General features: G+C 44.4%; 1 protein-coding gene across 1 annotated transcript; it reads left to right on the top strand.

The window, feature by feature from the left end:
• Positions 1 to 4,158: 4,158 nt before the first annotated feature.
• LOC143961894 (nuclear factor 7, ovary-like) lies at positions 4,159 to 6,615 on the top strand. The gene has a single exon (XM_077471227.1). It carries the CDS (start codon positions 4,179 to 4,181, stop codon positions 5,754 to 5,756), a length of 1,578 nt encoding a protein of 525 aa, XP_077327353.1. The 5' UTR covers positions 4,159 to 4,178; the 3' UTR covers positions 5,757 to 6,615.
• The last annotated feature ends 10,931 nt before the right edge of the window (positions 6,616 to 17,546 follow it).

Here is a 17,546-nt window from a genome sequence, read left to right as displayed (position 1 = left end):
AAACACAGGAGAGGAAGTGATGTATTCTCTCCTCCGTGTCGGTATTTTTCGTTCCGACACGGAGGAGAGCGGATCGGTGAGTTGCACCAACACTCTACACACACAGTAGAACATGCCAGGCACACTCACACCCCCCCTTTACCCCCCGATCACCCCCCCAATTACCCCTGCCCCCCAGTCACAGTGACACCAATGTCATTTTTTTTTTTTTTTTTTTTTTTTTTGCATTGGTGTCATTTGTGACTGTAATAACTGTTAGGGCAGTTAGAGTTAGCCCCCTTTAGTTCTAATGTACCCCCCTAACCCCCCCAATAAAGGTTTAACCCCGTGATCACCCCCCGTCGCCAGTGTCACTAAGGCTGGGTTCACATTGCAGCGGTTTATGAGAACGAATGTGATTCGCACCGCACTGCAGTGCAAATCACATCCGATCTCTGTGCGATTCGAGTTCAGCCATTCGCCGCACCCGCCGCACCCGCCACACCCGCCGCACCCGCCGCAAATTCGCACGGGACCCTTTTTTTGGCCCGCAGCAGAATCGGATCGCATGGGTGTTCACACCATGCGATCCGAGTTTGCAGATCGCACTGCGATATGCGAACTGATCTGGGGGTGTCAGTAACATTTCACTGACACTCCCAGCAGTTCGCATAGGGCAGTGTGAACTGCCACCGGGAGGCATGCGATGCGGGAACCCGCCGCGGATTCGCGGCGTTTCCGCATCGCTCCAGTGTGAACCCAGCCTAATAAGCGATCATTTTTCTGATCGCCGTATTAGTGTCACAGGTGACGCTAGTTAGGCAGGTAGGTATTTAGGTTCGCCGCAGCTTTTTATAGCGCCAGGGACCCCCATATACTACCGCATAAAGCCCCCTGATTGCCCCCTAGTTAACCCTTTCACCTGTGATCACCATATAACTGTTACAGGTGACGCTGGTTGGTTAGTTATTTTTTTATAGTTTCAGGGCACCCGCCATTTATTACCTAATAAAGGTTTAACCCCCTGATCACCCGGCGGGTGTCATTTGTGACTAATAACTGTTAGGGCAGTTAGGGTTAGCCCCCTTTAGTTCTAAGGTACCCCCCTAACCCCCCCAATAAAGGTTTAACCCCGTGATCACCCCCCGTCGCCAGTGTCACTAAGGCTGGGTTCACATTGCAGCGGTTTGAGAACGGATGTGATTCGCACCGCACTGCAGTGCAAATCACATCCGATCTCTGTGCGATTCGAGTTCAGCCATTCGCCGCACCCGCCGCACCCGCCGCAAATTCGCACGGGACCCTTTTTTTGGCCCGCAGCAGAATCGGATCGCATGGGTGTTCACACCATGCGATCCGAGTTTGCAGATCGCACTGCGATATGCGAACTGATCTGGGGGTGTCATTAACATTTCACTGACACTCCCAGCAGTTCGCATAGGGCAGTGTGAACTGCCGCCGGGAGGCAATGCGATGCGGGAACCCGCCGCGCATTCGTGGCGTTCCCGCATCGCTCCAGTGTGAACCCAGCCTAATAAGCGATCGTTTTTCTGATCGCTGTATTAGTGTCACAAGTGACGCTAGTTAGGCAGGTAGGTATTTAGGTTCGCCGCAGCTTTTTATAGCGCCAGGGACCCCCATATACTACCGCATAAAGCCCCCTGATTGCCCCCTAGTTAACCCTTTCACCAGTGATCACCATATAACTGTTACAGGTGACGCTGGTTGGTTAGTTATTTTTTTATAGTTTCAGGGCACCCGCCATTTATTACCTAGTCTCACTAGTGTACCCCTAAATTTAGGGGTGTCTACTTTCCAAAATGGGGTCATTTGGGGGGGGTTTGTGCCATCTTGGCATTTTATGGCCTTCAAAACTGTAACGCCCTTAGAAAGCCTGAAGGCGGTGCTTGGTTTTCGGGGCCCCGTACGCGGCTAGGCTCCCAAAAAGTCCCACATATGTGGTATCCCCGTACTCAGGAGAAGCAGCAGAATTTATTTTGGGGTGTCATTTCACATACGCCCATAGCATGTGTGAGCAATATATCATTTAGTGACAACTTTGTGTAAAAAAAAAAAAAAAATTTTTTTTTTGTCATTATTCAATCGCTTGAGGCAAAAAAATAAAATATTCAATGGGCTCAACATGCCTCTTATCAATTTCCTTTAGGGGGTCTACTTTCCAAAATGGGGTCATTTGGGGGGGTTTTGTACTGCCCTGCCATTTTAGCACCTCAAGAAATGAGATAGGCAGTCGTAAACTAAAAGCTGCGTAAATTCCAGAAAACGTACCTTAGTTTGTAGATGTGACAACTTTTGCGCAAACCAATAAATAAACAATTATTGACTTTTTTTTTACCAAAGACATGTGGCTGAATACATTTTGGCCTAAATGTATGACTAAAATTGAGTTTATTGGATTTTTCTAATAACAAAAAGTAGAAAATATCATTTTTTTTCAAAATTTGCGGTCTTTTTACGTTTATATCGCAAAAAATAAAAATCGCAGAGGCAATCAAATACCATCAAAAGAAAGCTCTATTTGTGGGAAGAAAAGGACGCAAATTTTGTTTGGGTACAACATTGCATGACCGCGCAATTACCAGTTAAAGCAGCGCAGTGCCAAAGTGTAAAAAGACCTCTGGTCATTTACCAGCAAAATGGTCCGGTCTGAAAGTGGTTAACCACTTGCTTACTGGGCACTTAAACCCCCCTCAGTCCCAGACCAATTTTCAGCTTTCAGCGCTGATGCACTTTGAGTGACAATTGCGCGGGCATACAACACTGTACCCAAATGAAATTTTTATCATTTTTTTCCCACAAATAGAGCTTTCTTTTGGTGGTATTTAGTTACAGCTCGGAGTTTTATTTTTTGCAAAACAAACAAAAAAAGATGCAAAAAAAAAAAAAAAAAAAATCATGTTTTAATAGTTTGTTATAAAATTTTGCAAACGGGTCATTTTTCTCCTTCATTGAAGTGCGCTGATTAGGCGGCACTGATAGGCTGCATTGGTGGGCACTGATGGGCTGCATTGGTGGGCACTGATGGGCTGCATTGGTGGGCACTGATGGGCTGCACTGGTGGGCACTGATAGGCATAGTTAAGGCGGCACTAATAGGCACAGATAAGGCGGCACCGATGGGCACAGATAAGGCGGCACTGATGGGCAAAGATGGGCACAGATAAGATGGCACGGATGGGTGGCACGGATAAGTGGCACGGATGGGTGGCACGGATGGGCACTGATAGGTACCACAGATAGATGGGACTGATGGGCACTGATAGGTGGCACTGATAGGTGGCTCTGATAGGTGGCACTGCTGGGCACTGATGGGCGGCACTGCTGGGCACTGATGGGCGGCACTGCTGGGCACTGATGGGCGGCACTGGGGTGCAGCACCTTTGAGGCAGATTGGGTGGCACTGTGGGTGGCACTGTGGGGTGGCACTGTGGGTGGCACTGTGGGTGGCACTGTGGGTGGCACTGTGGGCACTATGGGCACTGACAGGGGGCACTAACGGGGGGCACTTACTTTTTCTTTTATTTTACTTCAGGATGGCACTGCGGGAGGCAGGTGGGCACAGGCAGGTGGCAGGTGGTCCCTTGTATTGATGGCCGTGATCGGGACTGATGTCCCGATCACGGCCGCCGGTGATCGGCTTTTTTTTTCTCTCCTCGCGCTGTCAGCGCGAGGAGGAATAATAGCCGATTACCGGCTCCGTTCTATCACATGATCAGCTGTCATTGGCTGACAGCTGATCACGTGATAAGGGGTCGGGATCGACCCCTTACACGGATCGGTGATCAGGCGAGTCTCACGGACTCGCCGATCACAGAGCGCGCCGCGCGCGCCCCTCAGGGGGCGCGCAGGCCGCTCGTAACCAGGACGACGTCAATAGACGTAGTCCTGGAAATGTAGGTCCGCGCTAATGCCGTCATTTGGCAATAGCGCGGATCTGAAGTGGTTAAACAAACCTGTGTACATGTACACATAAGATAACATTGGATGAGATCAGGGGCAGTTGAAAATCTCTCAAATTTGGGAGGTTTGATTATCTTTACTACTGTGGGAAAAAAAACCTTCCTTTTCAGTACTGATCTGGATCAGCCTCGCCATGTGTAGGAGGAAGTGACCCTCCCAACTGCATTCTTCTCCGGTGTCAGAGATTTTCACTTTCATTTCTCTCTTCTGCTGTCAGCGATGGCGTCTGCTAACCTGGGAGCCGAGTTGGAATGTTCCGTCTGCCTGAACATTTATACAGATCCTGTAAACCTGAGATGTGGACACAACTTCTGCCGGGTCTGTATTGATCGTGTGCTGGATACACAGGAGGGGTCTGGAGGATATTCCTGTCCTGAATGCCGAGAGAAGTTTCCGGATCGGCCTGCACTGCAGAGGAACATAACACTACGTAACATAGTGGGGAATTTCCTGTCTGCTCAGCCACATCAGGAGGAGTCCGGGGTCTTCTGTACTTACTGTGTGGACTCTCCTGTACCTGCTGTTAGATCCTGTCTGCTCTGTGAGGTTTCTCTTTGTGATAAACACCTGAGAGTCCACAAAAAGTCTCCAGAACACGTCTTATGTGACCCCACCTTGTCCATGGAGAGCAGGAAATGCTCCGTCCATAAGAAGATCCTGGAGTATTACTGCACTGAGGATGAGACCTGTATCTGTGTGTCTTGTTGTATGATTGGAGGACATAAAGGACATGAGATGGAGTCAGTGAATGAGGCTTCTGAGAAGAAGAAGGAGACACTGAGGAATGTTCTGCAGAAACTTCTGATAAAGAGAGAGGAGACGGAGGAAAGAGTCCAGAGTCTGCAGGAACACAGGAGGAAAGTAGAAGAAGAAGCAGCTGGTGACACTGAGAGAGTCACTGTCCTGTTTAGAGATCTCAGGAGACGTCTGGAAGACCTGGAGAAGAGAGTCCTGAGGGAAATCTCTGGGAGGGCAGAGCGGATCTCCATCTCCATCCGGGATCTGGAAATAAAGAAGGAGGAGCTGTCCAGGAAGTTGCGTCACATTGAGGAGCTGTGTAACGTGACGGATCCACTGACTGTCTTACAGGAATCAGACACAGGTGACTTGTGTGATACTGAGGATGGAGATAATGAGGACAGAGAGAGACATGAGGAGCTCCTCCATGATGGAGGGGGTCTGGATGTAGATGGGATATCACACACATTACACACATTATCTGATATAATAAGAGAGGTAAATGTATCCTCCTATATACAGGGAGCTGCAGACATATTACTGGATGTAAATACAGCTCATAATATTCTCCATATATCAGATGACAGGAAAACTGTATCCAGGTCACATAGAAAACAGAATCGTCCAGAAACACCAGAGAGATTTCAGAATTGTTATCAGGTGTTGAGCAGTCGGAGTTTCTCCTCAGGGAGACATTACTGGGAAGTGGATGTCGGGGGATCAGATGGATGGAGAGTCGGGATGTGTTACCCCAGTATAGACAGGAGAGGGGGAGGGCAGTCACTGATTGGATATAATAAGAAGTCCTGGGGTTTGTACAGGGATGGTGATCAGTATAAGGTGATACATGACAGGAAATGGATCCTCTTACCCTCCAATATCTCCAGTAACAGAGTCAGGATAGATCTGGATTATGGGGTCGGACGGATCTCCTTTTATGATCTGTGTGACCCGATCCGACATCTCCACACCTTCACCACCACCTTCACTGAGCCCCTCCATGCTGGGATACGTATATGGGAAGGTTGTATAAAGATCTGTGGGAGGAATAGGGAATAATAGTAATAGTCAGAACTCTGCCCAGAGACTGGTGATGTCACAAGGATGGATAGTGGGATTGGTAGAATTTTCAGCCAATAGGATAAAGCAGTGGGTGGGACTTCAGTCAGTGCCCTGCAGGTTTTTCTTCTATTTGTGATTTCTCCCTCTGTCACTCCCTGTGATTGGGTAGGAGATCTCTCCAGTTACTGGAGTAACAGTGAATCACATGTTCCTATTTGTCAGTAAAGAGGGGTGTGGCCTATCTATCTATCTATCTATCTATCTATCTATCTATCTATCTATCTATCTATCTATCTATCTATCTCATGACAATTACTTTCATTGTAATCATTAAACAGAAAGTTATCACAGTGTGTGACATCACCAATCTCCTCCTCTGGCCCCTCCCCCTATTCCCTGCCTCTCCCCCACATGCAGTCGCTCTGTGCGGGGTGCAGTGCGGTCGCTGTGATTGGATAGGATGGGGTCCCCTCTCCTCTCTTTCCTCCTCCTATTCCATACAATCTATACTAAATAGAGATGAAAAGAAATGTAACAATCTCAGAGGAAATATATGAAGAAGGGATCTAGAGATTTACTGCTAAGATAATAAAATGTGATGTATCATTAAAGTGTATGTCCACCCATAATGTTTTCTTTTCTTAGTTCTGGATGGAGTGGGGGAGAATTAGAACCCCTATCAGGATTTTACTGCTATCCAGGTCTCCATTTTACCAAGCAGGAAGTGAGGGGCGCTCTCCACAATTATAATAAAATCTGACTGGGGCTCTAGGCCTTCCCCTATTCTACTAAAAATGTATGTCTGGGTCCCCTTTGCTGATTTCGTCTCACTTCCTGCCCGGTACAATGTTGTCAGTAGGACAGGAAGTGAGGGGAATCCCCAGATAGCAGTAAAAACACAACAGGGGTTCTAATCCTCCCTCACTCCATCCAATACTATAAAGAAAAGTTCTTAGCTTGGCATAGACTTTAATGGAATGTATCAGTAATATAATAGTGTTGGTGTCACTGTTATCAGCACTGAGATGTATATTGCTGTGCAGCATGTTCTCCGGTCTCTCCATCATCTTCCCCACCAGAGAGGACAATACCTTACAGAGACACGGCACACATCAGGCTGGTAATATGTAGAATATACGGGAAGACAGAGAGGGTGAGACTGGAGAACACACTCAGGGCTGCTGTTAGAGATCATGGGGCCCCGTACATTACCTGACAGGGACCCCCCAGCCTGGATGGGTGTGTGGGGTCAGGTGTATGGCCCTGAACACGGCTTCAGCCGCATGAACAAATTCATGCAGCCAGACTACCTGTGGGAATGAACCCTTAATTATGTTTTTTTTTACAATTTACTTTTGTTTTATTATTTACATTTTTTAACATCCCTGTGTGTGAGGGGCTTTTGTGAAATATCAGGGGTCCATACAGACCTCTGATGATACACTCTTTAGGCAGAAGAAGAGATTGAGGACAGAAATCCCCACTTCTTTCTCTGGAGCTGAAGCTGCAGGAAATGAATGAACAGAAAGTGTTCTGTACAGAGGCTTACTGTTCATTCACCAACCGAAGCATAGTAAGCACAGTTTATCATGCTTCAGTTATGAATAAACACAGAAGTAATCACTATCAATCACGCACTGTGTTCACTCACAAAAAGAAGGGGCTGATAAATATCACATATTTACTGGTCCCCCTGTGTGCCCACAGCAGCTGACAGCCAGCAGGAGAGAGGAGGAGAAGCTGGCAGAGCTGTGGAGAGAAGAGGGCCACCATGGGATTAGAGCTGTGTGGAATGGAGATTGGGGACAGGAGGGGGTTGATCAGAGCAGTGGGGGGCCAATCTCTGAAACTGATCCCCCTGTGGCTCCCCCTGCAGCAGCTGGTGAGAAGGAGAGAAGGAGAAGTCATCCGTACTGTGGGGGAGATGGTGGGGCTCTTGGCTGTGATCAGCAGCTTTTTGAACTGTCCCATAAAGCTGCCCAGACCCCATACAGGAGGGCCGGTTCTACCCCTTCTGTGGCCCTGAACACGCTGAACACCAATATACATCAAAGTGCTGCTAACAGTCACACTATCTGATTGGTTGCTCCGGGTCTCACACTCTGCACTACTTTGCTGAATAAGAAGAGATGTATTATGGGAAAAAGAGAACACGGGGTTCATCTGTTACTGTATCTTTCTCAAGGCCTACGAGGGTAGCCGGGGGCCCAAATACTGTATATGACATTGTCTGAAGGCCACAAAAATATCACATTGCCTAGGGGCCCCAAATATATCATATGGCTTGGGAACACAAGTATGTGACATTCTCTAGGGTTCCCCAAATATGCCCAGTCCCTGGGGGCCCAAATATGTCCCATTCTCTGGAAGCCTAAAAAATCTAACATTGCCTGGGGCCCCCAAACATTTCCAAGGGTCTGGTGGCAGGGCCGAGCCAAAGAGTTGCAGACAAGGCGACCAACTTGGGTACTTCAGTGGGATGGGGGCACAAAAATGGCAGAACCTGCAATCTATACCGCTATAGTTCACATCTCATGGGGGGGGCACTTTGATTTTTTGGCTTGGGTGCGAAAGGAGTCTGTCTGGAGCCCCAAGTGTGTCTCAATACCTAGGGATCCTATATGAGGCTTTATCTTATTTATTTTGGAGACCCAAATATATCACATTGTTTTGGGACCCCACATGGTCTTAAAGAGACTCTGTCACTTGTCCACTCAGAGCCCATCCCAACCCCTTTATATTTCCCAATATTGATCTCCTCTGATGCTCCATCTCCCCTCCCCCCATGTAGGTTCCATGTTGGAATATATCAGAACTTACACAGGATTGATGATGTCACCCCTCCCTCATGTGACAGTATTCAAGCCTGGTGATTGGCTGCTTAGACCTGAGCATTGTATGCTGGGAGAAGATCACATGATCCCTCATACCCAGGAAATTGGGAACCTACCAGAGGCTTTGTTGGAGCAACAACATATTGGGGAACAGCAAAGGAGAATATATAGGGGGGTTTGGAGGGTTTTCAAGAGAACCTCCCACTTTACCCTGAAAGAATAAAGTGGGAGGAGTCTCTTTATACCGCCTCTGTGCTGGCCAAAGGTCCCTCAGTCAGTATGACTATGTTCAGTGGTAAGAGGTGATGGGGTGCACTGCTCTGGGGGTGCAGTACTTACCTGGAGAGATGTACTTACTGTTCTCTATAGACTGCAATATAAGAGTATACACTTCTCCGGAGTGTGAAGGTACATGGAGACTCTATAGGAGGTGTACGGCTGCTGCATTACTCCAAAGGGGCGGGGCATTATTTCCTATGGCTCCTCCCAGTACATTATCATTATGTATAGAGAGATGGGACATTGTATAGAGTGCTGGACCTGAGACACAGCGCAGAGTGTAACATGACTTATGGGAGGCACAGATGGAGGTGTACTGGCCCTTTAAGACCCAATCTATCTATCTATAATATAATATTACAATATGTAGTAGAAATAAGAATATAATAAGTTTGAAGATTGTGTCATTCTTTTCCATCATATATCGCTGTCATCATGTGTGATTGATAAGTGTATCTACATTATTATATCATATATTATATCACTTTTATAATGGATCCTAATATAATGTGTCCCCATAGAATGGATCACCAATAGAATTCCATGGGATCACTTTTATAACTACTGCCTTAATATTGTATCACTTATACTGATTTTTAGCTTTTTGATTTATTAGATTTTTAGATTTAGGTCACATGATAATTGCACAAATCAAAATAATAATATTTTTGCTGAAAATACAGGAAAATCATTATTAGCGGATACAAATACAACATAACTTACAAAATTCCTTCTAATTCTAGAACATGGACCTGTACTGAGCTAATAAATAATAAATATTTGTAAATTGTAATTTGTGTTTTCTTTGTAAACCAGTGAGAATTGAAGGAACACAGAACTGTAAATAGGTGACTTACACTGACCAATGACGGCAGCCAGTTGGGATTAAGAAAAATTCACAATTACGCCCCTTCTATAGAATTTGTTCTAATGATTGACTTCTGCTGAGCAGGGACGGCCGCACACCGATTGACATCGAGCCGATCCCCGCAGAACCGGCTGAATTTCCATCCATGTATGGGCAGCTTTAGGGCTCATTCACTCTAGGGACAGAGACTGGCACTCCTTCGAAAAGTGCTCCATACTCAGATCAAATGCAGCGTCACCACCCTGCAACCATGTGCATTTCACATGGATATGGGGTGGTTGCAGAGTGGCCCTATCTACTGCAGAGTCTAGGGGAAGGGTTCCTCTGGGCACGACCGACCTGGAAGCTGCAATCGGAATCATGTGATGGAAACTGGATCATATGAAATCTATGAATGGGTCATGTTAGGTGGGTGGTGGTATCTGCCGAATGCATTAATGGGTACCAGCTTTGCTTCATGGCTGTGGCATGTCTACATCCCTGATTGGTGCCTCTGAAGTTAACGGGGAGCAGTTCAGGACCAGTAAACCATGGCTCAACCAATGGGTTTTACCACCCCCGATATGCTAGCCTGAATGAGCCTCAGTGCTGGGGAACTGCAGACAGCCAATTTAAGCAGTGTAGACCTTCCTCACCCCACAGCTGCACATATATATGCCCCTTAAAGCACATGGAGGAAGATGAATTGGTGGACATGGGGGGCTCGGAGAACCGAGGGGGATCAAAGTCCACAGAAGATCAGAAGAGGTAGCAGAGAGCCACAGAGAGGAGAGGACACTACAATCCAGGAAGCAGGAATGGCACCAACTGCGGGGATTGAGGGGTGCCCACTTTTTGAATAAATCGTTGTAATCAACTACTATTCTACTCACCAGAGTGCGGGGATCACTTCTGCTATAAGTTGAAAAGTTGAAGGTTGCTGAAGCGACCATGAGCTTATTGCAAAATCAAGAATGCAGCCAACATAAGTGACGTTGGGCTGGCCAGCTGGAAGCGGATCTGTGTTTTCCGTATTCCTTACATTGATGACAGTGAAGTGGTTAGGAATTTATCATGGGTTATATGCTGCCACCTACAGGTGAGGTCACTGGCAAACAATGTTGTTAGGACCGCTTATATAATTGCTCCCTACAATCCTCAATTTTTTTGCTAGTGTCCTCAGGTGATGGACATCTTTTCCCTCTGCTAAGATCAGATCAGACCCTGCCACAAGGGAGACGTAGGGGGAGCCTATAAAAGCTGACTCTGGAACTGGACTCAGAGTGTCCTACAGGTCCAGAGCAGTGGTGACCTTAGTCCCAGTAGTTTCAGTCCCACAGAGGAGATGCCATCTGGTGCTACATCCCCTGTAAAGGTGCTTTTTCCCGGTGTGGTGAGTCTGAGGCTTTGCCCCTTCTCCTGACCCTGGTGACATATGTCAGACAGATGGGAAATAAGACATGAGGGCTGTCTAGCACACACCATGCACAGGGCCATGATGGGGTTGTTAAGGGTTCCTCTCAAAACTTTGTCTCCACACCTCAGCATTTTTCCTTATCTCCTCATGTACTTCCCATTCCTCCTTTTAAACTACAAATTATTGCCTGTATGGGGCGGGCCGCCACTGATGGCTGATATGAAAAGTTTCTGCACTCAGAGACCAAAGGACACAGAAGGCGTAAGCGGGAGACGGCAGTTATTTTCCATTCAGTGTTACAGGAAGTCTTTTACAATCCAAATTTCACAATCTTTACTAAACCAAAAAAAATATATTGTGCAACAATTGTCAGCAAATAGTAAAAAAAGAATTGTTTCGTGAGAACCTGAGGGCTTGCCACATACTTTGAGCCTAGTTGTCTAACCATCACACAGCAAAGCTGGTCATACACTGTAAGATTTCTCTCATTCAGCCACAACAACTGAATAGGACAAATCTATAAAATTCTTCAACGCCTATACGGAGCGGATGGATACATTTAAAGTGTCACCTATTGTAGTCTGACATCTGTGGTTGTCAGAATACCCATACAGTGGCTGCATCTGCTTTTTTCCATGCATAGATAGAAGGATGTTGGGTAGGAGGGTGTTGATAGGGCCATCCACTGAGAAAACTACGGGTGGTTCATCAGGAACTGGCAAAATTAGTTCTGTGTATGGGCCAGCTTTAGAGAGCTTACTAGTGTTGCTGTTGATACCATGTTTATACAATGTGTGTAGAAATAGATATGGCCTATGAAATAATGCAAACAGTAAAAGTAAGTAGGAACTTGTACCATCATCCAGAATCAGTAATACAGAAGTTGGGAGCCTGATCTCCAACCAGACTACCATGGAAAGGGGGGGGGGCAGTTGGACTATCACGGTACAATATAAATAATATAACAAATAAATATATAATTAAAAAAAAACAGAAGATTTTATTGATGCCAGAAAATAATTAATCATTTGCAAATAAAACAGCTCAACAGAGTATGTCACCAGTGCGTGTTCACAGTGGGGCAGTTAATCACATGCATAATTTTCCTCGACTTGTTTCGCGGACATAAGCAGCTTCATCAGGAGGCTGTCTGTGATAGGATCAAAAGAACAAGGTAGTAATCGAACATAGAAAAGTACACAGTTATCATACAGCATCATTTTTGAAAAAATCTTTAAAAGTAAAAGTGGGGAGAGAGCAAAGCTGCTTACCCAAACTTCAGCGGACATCAAGCGTAAAACGCTACCACTTAAAAAATGTCTCCCGCAGCAACCCGGGGGAGCTACTGGGTATGATGCCTACAACCTGGGTAAAAAGGCAAAACAATAATAGCAGGTATAATGTGAGCTTGTCATAGCAAGAGGTGAAAGTATGTGATATTAGAATCATAGGGACATAAGTGAAAATCCCAAAGGAAAAAAGGGGGTGGAGGATTGCGCACATGCGCAGTACATGCGGACCAAGTGAAAAATTAACGATGAGGATGAAATCAAAATGAAGTGAAAAAGGGGTTGGGTAGTGAGAAGAGGTGAAATTAAAGTGATAAGATGCAAAGAGGGGGATGTTGAAAAATCTAATAAAAAATAAATAAAAAAAATAAAAAAGGGGGGAACGTGACAGTGTGAATAAAGGTGAAATTAGGTGGACCACTGTAAGATGGGGTGGAAGAGACACGCAGTATATACCTGATCATAGTGTTATTAAAATAAAGGGATCCTGGGAGAAACAACTCACTAGGGGAAATTATGGTAATATATGACCCCAGTAATGAAGACCTCAGGCCAGGAGTGGGAGCATGATAGGGCTTAACCACCCGTGCCTGTGTCTCCTGTAGGAAGAGAAACAATAATACAATTAGAATTAAAGAAAACCAATGCTAGTGCCCATTGATAAAGGGCATTGCATAGAAGTAGGGACAATTAGTATATTGGTTAATCACTTACTGTGGGCCGACTGAAACATAGAATCCCGGGATTCAAATCTAAATCCCTGCCTGTTATAAGTAGCGCCCAACCATGCGCACGCTCAATCAACGCCGGCCGGCGCGTGACGTCGCAAGGTCAGGGCTCCCGCATCGCGCACGAGCAAAAAATCAGCGCGCACACGCATGCGCACACGCATGCGCACTGGCCCTACGACCATAGGAGCAAGTCCCTGTCAGGACCAGTGCAAGTGGAGGGAGACGTCCCATAGAGGGACCGGCTCCTCCGCCAGGGGGCTCACCGGGTTGCCGCAGAGAGACGTAGGTGGAGCAATCCACACCAGTGCCTGTCATGAAGGGGGAAAAAAAGGGGAAACAGCAATCTTGATTATGAATATAAGAGGGGAATTATAAACCTTATAATATCAATGAGAATGGGTAAACAAAAAATACAATTTATAGTAAATACCGATAAATAAGTAATTAATAGCTAGTACTTAGGATAAACATCCTATGAAGCCAATGCAGCAAACACGACAAAGGTCCAAGGCACAAAAGGGCAAATAGCTAGGAACCATGATGGGGTACATCATGATAAAGGAGAGGCGGGTAGCCTGCGGTAAATTAGTAAAGTTAGTCTAGCCCGACCAATAGACATCTGAAGTGGATAGTTGCATGAAGGCTAACATTGCAACAAAATTAAACTAATAAACTAAAAATAATTATACAGGATAATAAAAGAGGCCCTCTCCAAAAGGGCACAGGGTCAAAAGGGGAAAGTTTTAAAATGCTAACAAAGGGTCTTTAAAGTAAAAGTGGCGGACATCAAGCGTAAAACGCTACCACTTAAAAAATGTCTCCCGCGGCAACCCGGGGGAGCTACTGTTTTTTTTTTTATATATTTATTTGTTATATTATTTATATTGTACCGTGATAGTCCAACTGCCCCCCCTTTCCATGGTAGTCTGGTTGGGGATCAGGCTCCCAACTTCTGTATTTATACAATGTGTCTAGAAAATGGCTTTAGCTGTAGTTTGCTGGAAGCTTCCCGGCTCATCAGATGGGTGTCATGTCAGTACACATGCATAAAACAATTTGAATAAAGACTGCAAAACTTGCTTCTAAGAAGAGGAAAAAGATCAGCATAGGCTTTGAAGGTGTAATGGAAATGTGTAGGTTCTGTATATAATTGTATTCTATTTTATATGTATTGCACGATGCCCTCACTGTGCACACGGCACTAATAATGTTTTCAGTACATGTTTTGCATTCTTTCGAGTTCTGATTAGAATAAGCCTGCCTATGTAACGCCCCTTGTTACCATAAACGTACAATTGTAATATTAATGTGATACCTACGTAATCATGTGTATAAAAGCCTTCAAATGCGTCATAATAAAGGAGAACGGTTATTTGGAAAGATGCTGAGCGTATCTTTTGTGTCTGTTCCCTACTGCAGTAGTTATTAATTTGGAACCACTAATCAATATGAGGATAGGAGTTGCCTATCATCAAGATATCCATTTCAGGTGGCGAAGCCAGCCTAGCAGGGTTATCAGGTGACCCTGAGTATCCGAAACGAGGAGCTTGAGACGATCCTGGAATTTCTTATAATCAGCCGGCTGAGGTAAGCCTTTTGCTTACATTTGAGTTATCAGACTTCCTTGATCGGTAAGGCATTTTCGGGACAAAGGGTACCTAGTTTACTCCCCTTAATCGAACTGTATTGATTAGTGGTTATATGTTATGTTGTCACTGTCTACTGTCCATCAAAGTGTTATAGAGAAAGGGAAGAATAGTGCTGTTCACAGGTATATGTAGTACATCTGCTAGATAAAGTAGTTTAGAGGCAAAAGGGTATAGGCACATGTAGAGAAGACTGGCCAGTCATTATGGGCATTAAATTAAGTAAGGGAATGATGGGTAAGAGACCCTCAAAAATGCCCAGCGCAAGAGGAGCGCTATATATGAACCAAAGGTGCGGTTCCGCCTATACTGAGCCCCTAGATTAATGGTTAAAGTTGGACAGGGATCCACAAAGGGTAACTGGGTTACCACCAAAGTCCACAGGGACTAAGAATCATGCAGAGTATACAGCTAGAGAAACGGCTATCTATGTGAGCAGGATGGATCAAGAGTGACATTAACACTAGACAGAAAGGGACTTTTTGATGTTAAGTTGTGGGATGAATTTGGGGTCAGGCACTACAACTAGTAAAGTCAAGAAACAGTAATGAGAGTTAAAACAGAATGCTTTATATGTTGTCAGAGAGGGAAGATGGGACGAGCACTATGGCTGCCCGTCTGATCATAGAAGGTACAGTATGTGAAGTATGGAATTACAATACATTGGATGCAAAGGATATCAGAACAAAATAAAGAAAGCAGAAATTTAAGCAAGAAAGTATTAAAAAGCGTTAAAAGAAAGTGAGAGAATGATAGGCATGTGTTGTGTGCAAATGGGAATAATGTAAGCGATTTTAGAGATATATTTGAGTATGTTTGTGAATGCTGGAACCTTTAGTTCTATCGCTTGTGTCATGTACGCAGATGTGACCCCCTCCTTTGTGCTCTCCTGAAAGAATGTGGCTGACATGAGAGATTGGTGATAAGCTGCAAGGACACCATGCCAATTTCAGTTTTTTAGACAAAACATTTATAACAAAATGTGCCGAGTTAACGAATCTAATGATAAACAATGTGATCACAATTATTTTTGAATCTGTTTTCCAAACATGGTAAAATGAAGGTTACAAATTAACCGTGTCTTACACAAATGTAATATCCTGTGATAGTGGAAACAGTGCATTAAAAAAAAAAGAGAGAGAAATTGAGTAAAATTAAGTAATATGTCCCCCATTTATCTGTGTATATATATTAGTGTGTGCTATTGAAATTATCATATGAGTATTAATTTCTAATATGAGTTTAACAATTTTATTAATAAATATAGATATATTGAAACTGGTTTAGACAACCTTTGGTTGGAAATGAAATCCGGGTAATGGGGAAATTGGTAAAAATGGGATTTGTTTAGATTAAGATAACAATTTTGTAATTTTACATTTATTGAGTGGAAAGAAAAAATAGATTAAGATGAGGTTGTTAATTTGAATACAGCTGCAATAATGTTTAACAAAGCCAAGATGAATGGGATACATAAGGAAGTTTTTCTACAGAAATGAATTTTCTTGATGTGCGGTCCATGATGTGAGAATAATAATAAATAAAATGTAAATATAACAGACCCATCACATCAAGTCCACACACCCTGTTAGGATAGCTGCTGCCTGCAGCCAGTTGGTTTATAGTTTTTGATGTGGCAGAGCGCTTTGTTTTTATGTATTTTTATTTTTGAAATCCAAAGTAGAATGTGTGGATTGTGAAATGATGCGCCCCTTTTCCTTGTAAGTGCAGTGGGTATAAGTAGGAGAATATTTTGGATTTATGGACATCTCTGCATGAGTGCAGGGTATTCTTATCATTTATTATAATATTATTAGGAAAAAGTTGTCTTTTTGAAACAAGAAACTGGAGTTCTTACACAAACAGCATGATAGAAAACAAGCCATTGTTATATTTACAGTGGTGTGAAAAAGTGTTTGCCCCCTTCCTCATTTCCTGTTCCTTTGCATGTTTGTCACACTTAAGTGTTTCGGAACATCAAACCAATTTAAACAATAGTCAAGGACAACACAAGTAAACACAAAATGCAATTTGTAAATGAAGGTGTTTATTATTAAAGGTGAAAAAAAATCCAAACCATCATGGCCCTGTGTGAAAAAGTGATTGCCCCCTAAACCTAATAACTGGTTGGGCCACCCTTAGCAGCAACAACTGCAACCAAGCGTTTGCGATAACGTGCAATGAGGCTTTTACAGCGTCCTGGAGGAATTTTGGCCCACTCATCTTTGCAGAATTGTCCTAATTCAGTTACATTAAAGGGTTTTCGAGCATGAACGGCTTTTTTAAGGTCATACCACAACATCTCAATAGGATTCAGGTCAGGACTTTGGCTAGGCCACTCCAAAGTCTTCATTTTGTTTTTCTTCAGCCATTCGGTGGTGGACTTGCTGGTGTGTTTAGGATCATTGTCCTGCTGCAGAACCCAAGTTCGTTTCAGCTTGAGTACACAAACAGATGGTCGGACATTCTCCTTCAGGATCTCTTGGTAGACAGCAGAATTCATAGTTCCTTTTATCACGGCAAGTCTTCCAGGTCCTGAAGCAGCAAAACAGCCCCAGACCATCACACTACCACCACCATATTTTACTGTTGGTATAATGTTCTTTTTATGAAATGCAGTGTTCCTTCTACGCCAGATATACTTGGACACACACCTTCCAAAGCGTTCAACTTTTGTCTCATCGGTCCACAGAATGTTGTCCCAAAAGTCTTGGGGATCATCAAGATGTGTTGTGGAGAAATTG

The sequence above is a fragment of the Lithobates pipiens genome, unplaced genomic scaffold (assembly GCF_037356315.1).
Source record: "Lithobates pipiens isolate NorthernLeopardFrog02 unplaced genomic scaffold, aLitPip1_a1.2 Scaffold_8, whole genome shotgun sequence".
Lineage (NCBI taxonomy): Eukaryota > Metazoa > Chordata > Amphibia > Anura > Ranidae > Lithobates > Lithobates pipiens.
Note: the sequence above shows the minus strand (reverse complement) of the source record. Positions and strands in the feature narration are given on the sequence as shown.